General features: G+C 39.0%; 1 protein-coding gene across 2 annotated transcripts in view; it reads left to right on the top strand.

Annotated features, from left to right (window-relative positions):
• VTA1 (vesicle trafficking 1) overlaps nt 1–3,557 on the top strand; it is a 92,601-nt gene that overhangs the window by 40,063 nt on the left and 48,981 nt on the right. For both annotated transcript variants that reach the window (XM_019527260.1, XM_019527259.1), the window contains exon 2: nt 1,146–1,240. In XM_019527260.1, coding sequence (XP_019382805.1) covers nt 1,146–1,240 — 95 coding nt within the window. The remainder of the gene's footprint in view (nt 1–1,145; nt 1,241–3,557) is intronic.

The following is a 3,557-nucleotide window of genomic DNA, read 5'->3' as shown; positions in this document are numbered from 1 at the left end:
TTTAGGTTTCAAATTTGAAAGCAATATAGAGGTTATTCTACAGTGTGTGTGGTGGTAATTCGTAGCAGTTCTTCAGGGTGCATTTTATAAACTGATTTGACTGGGTCCTTTCCAGAAAACAGGAATCTGAAATGTGTTTGTTTCTGTTTACAGTAAGGCAAAGGTTCTTTTGTTCCTCATGTAATTAGCTGTGAAATAAGTTTCCACAAGCCCTAATATAAAGTTAACACTGCTGACACCTTGATATATGACCATGATCATTTATAGCAGTCGTGCCCAACCTTAACCCCTCTCTTTCCCCAGTGGGCTGAATAGGCAGTGCCAGGTCTGTCCTCAGGTCAGATCGGCTGGCAAGCTTGATCTGGTACAAGGAGTTGGCACAGCGGGGGCTTGAACTAGCCACAGGAGGGTGACCCTGATCTATCTGCGGCAGGGATGCAAGGAGTGTCCCAACCCTTATCAGGATGTGCTAGGCTAGGGGGCCAAGGGGATGGAGCAGCCCCAATCAAAACGTGGGGGTGGAGGGCAGGCCTGGCCTTGATGCTGTTGTGCAGCAGTGGCCCGAGCAAGGCTGTATGCAGATACATGGAGCTTCCGTTGCTCCTCCACAGCCAAATTTTCCAACCTGTGGGGATCCCTGCAAGCTTGATCCTATGGCTCTGCAGGCCACAGGTTGAGAACCCCTGATGTACAGTATTTATTTAAAAGGATAACAATAAAATATTCTGTTAACCCATAGGGCTTTTTGTACATTATTTCATTTGAGCCAAATACAGTGTACTCAGTAGTTCAGAATAATTGATCTGGCATTGCACTGTCAGTAGTAACAGTGAATAATAATGTTCAGTGTAATTCAGAAAAACTTTGAATTCAACTTAAGAGGAAATGAAGGTGGTGGCTATTTACCAAATACTTAAGTCATTAGGCTTATGTACAGTCAAAACTTACAAACTAAAATTAATAGAACTGCTCACAGATCCTTGCAAGATGCTGTTGTGCAAAGTCTAAAACAGTGATTGTGTTTGGATGCAGACACAATCTGTCCACAATTCTGACCACTATTGGGTCTTCAGAATATCTGGATTTTAATGCCATTAGGTTCTTGTTCGTTCATTGACCTCCTTGTGTTTTCTCTCAATTTAAAGGTCGTTTGTATGCTATGCAGACGGGGATGAAGCTTGACAGTAAAACTCCAGAATGCCGTAAATTTTTATCCAAACTTATGGATCAGTTGGAAACTGTAAGTCAGATTCATTGCTCTACTGTTATATTATCTGTTATTGCTTCAGTTATGAGTTTTAATTAATTTAATTTTGTTCTTTTAGCATTAACTCTCCACACAAACACATTGTGTTAGAAGTGTGTTTTTATTTTTTTAAATTAGCTGAAAGAAGGAAAGGGGGAATAGATTGTGTAGATGCATACAAATTAACAACAACTTAATACAAGCAAAACATTTGCTATCAGATTCTGTTTGTTATGATACTTTATTCATATAGGCCCAATAAATCATACTATATATAATAAAACAAGGATAGGACTTCCAAAAGTGCCCACTGTTAGCCTGTTTCTGATCCCTTTGATGTTTATGAGATTACCTTCAATTTCCCTGTGATTTTTGAGTCGGTTCATAGCATCTGATGAAGTAGGCTGTTGCCTTGAGAGCTTATGCTTCTCTGAATCAGTAAGTCTCTAAAGCAGTGTTTTTTAACTTTTTTATACTCAAGGCACCCTTTGAAAAATGCCAGCTCTTAGTTTTCCCTCATTCCTTGACTACAGAAAAATAGTAGAACATTTTTTCTGTTGCACAGAACTCAGAAAGACCACAGCAGGCCAGAATGCTTTTAACACTGTGAATTCCTATTTGAAATTTCTGGTTTATCTCATAAATCATGTGTAGATAGTAGCACCTAATAGTGCTAATATTATGCAGCACTCTTAAACCCTTTTTATGGCACTCCAGGATGTTGTAGCACTCTAGGGTGCCATTCTGCCCTACCTTCTATTTGACTTCCCTAGGAGTGATTACCAATGCAGATGATTTTGAAAATCTTGCTTTAAATATGATGACTGAAGAATATTTTTCTAGCTATTGATATAAAAACTAACCTGCTATTTTAAAATGTTGAGATGTCTCATAATTTGTACTATTTCTATTGCAGACTGAACTCTGCCAGTCAAGAACTCATAGCTGGGTTACTCTAACTTTTGTAAATATTTGCTGAAGCTATTTGAGAGGCTGTTCAAAAATTTTGAAAAGTTGAACAGGAATAAGCTATGGAATAAAATGCCTGACTGAATACATTAACACTGTAAATACTTCAAGCCACCTATATAATGAGAAGGCAAAAGGCAGGGTAAAGTAGCACCTTTTAGTTTAACTTGTTCAGAGGCATAAAGTACGGCCTTAATCGGGTGCCATGAAAGAATAATTAGATTCAGTATTCTCTGTTTTTTTTGTTTGCTGGTGAAGGAGGGCAGTACTTGGAAAATAATTGTGCATCATTATGATGGCAGTTATGGAGGGTATTACAGTATATCCTGGAACACTTATCCTAGCTCTTCCATGTGTTGTTCGCTGTTTTGTAAACTGTAATATCGCAGAGCAGTGCATCTGACTAGGTGGGTCATGAATAGAGAGAGGATCCCAGATATAGCTGAATCCTGCTCCATCCATGGCTTTGAAGATCAGGACTAAAGCTTTGAAAGAACAATGAAAACAGCCTAGTAGGCAGTCATGGGATTGGAGCACAGAAGCGAAGTGTTCATGAAAGCCTCAACAGACAAGCAGCCTAAGGTGCATTGTCTGCTTTGCATTCATTCCTTTGCTGTCTAGAGTCGTGTGAATTATAGTAATCCAAATTGGAAGTGACTAATGCATGGGATTAGTATGGTCGCATTCTCATCTGGAAATAAAAAATTAAGTTTGCTTGTAAATTGCAGTGAAAGAGTGTTTTGTGTTTTGTGTTCTTTTGCTTAATCCTGCTAATACTGTCTGATAATCTTCAATAATGTATTGACTCGGAGCCCAAAGCTACTCTATTTTCAATGTCATATCAAAGACAAATACAAGTTAGTTTTTCATGATTTTGCCCTGTTTTTACCAGCACCCACCTCAGTTTTAGGCCAACTTTGAGCCAGCTGTTCTTCCTCATCAACACTGATCTCTTGTCATTTGCTTAATATTGCCTTTACCTATGGAAAAGGCAGCATATGATAAGAGTTATTGACACATTGGCAGCAAAGCCTTTGACATCTTGCCGCATTTAAAGTAGTTCTTTACCATGAAGTTTGTTAGACAGAAGTTGATGTGAGAGAGATTACATGGCAGATAAACTGAAAGCTCATGTTGCAACTGAAATGTTATCCACTATCACAAAACATGTGTACGTTGATATACAAGAGCTGACGAGCCTGTCAGGGGTGGCTAGCAGGAACTGCATATGTTGTTAATGGAAACGAAATCTAAGTGCAGTTCTGTAGCATGTGACTTCCTATTTCTGTAAGGTACTTCCAAGGGACTTCCTCTACTGAATCGGCTCCAGTCTCTAGGGATT

The sequence above is a fragment of the Gavialis gangeticus genome, unplaced genomic scaffold (assembly GCF_001723915.1).
Source record: "Gavialis gangeticus isolate Ggan-Ray unplaced genomic scaffold, GavGan_comp1, whole genome shotgun sequence".
NCBI lineage: Eukaryota > Metazoa > Chordata > Crocodylia > Gavialidae > Gavialis > Gavialis gangeticus.
This window is presented reverse-complemented; position numbering and strand designations above follow the sequence as displayed.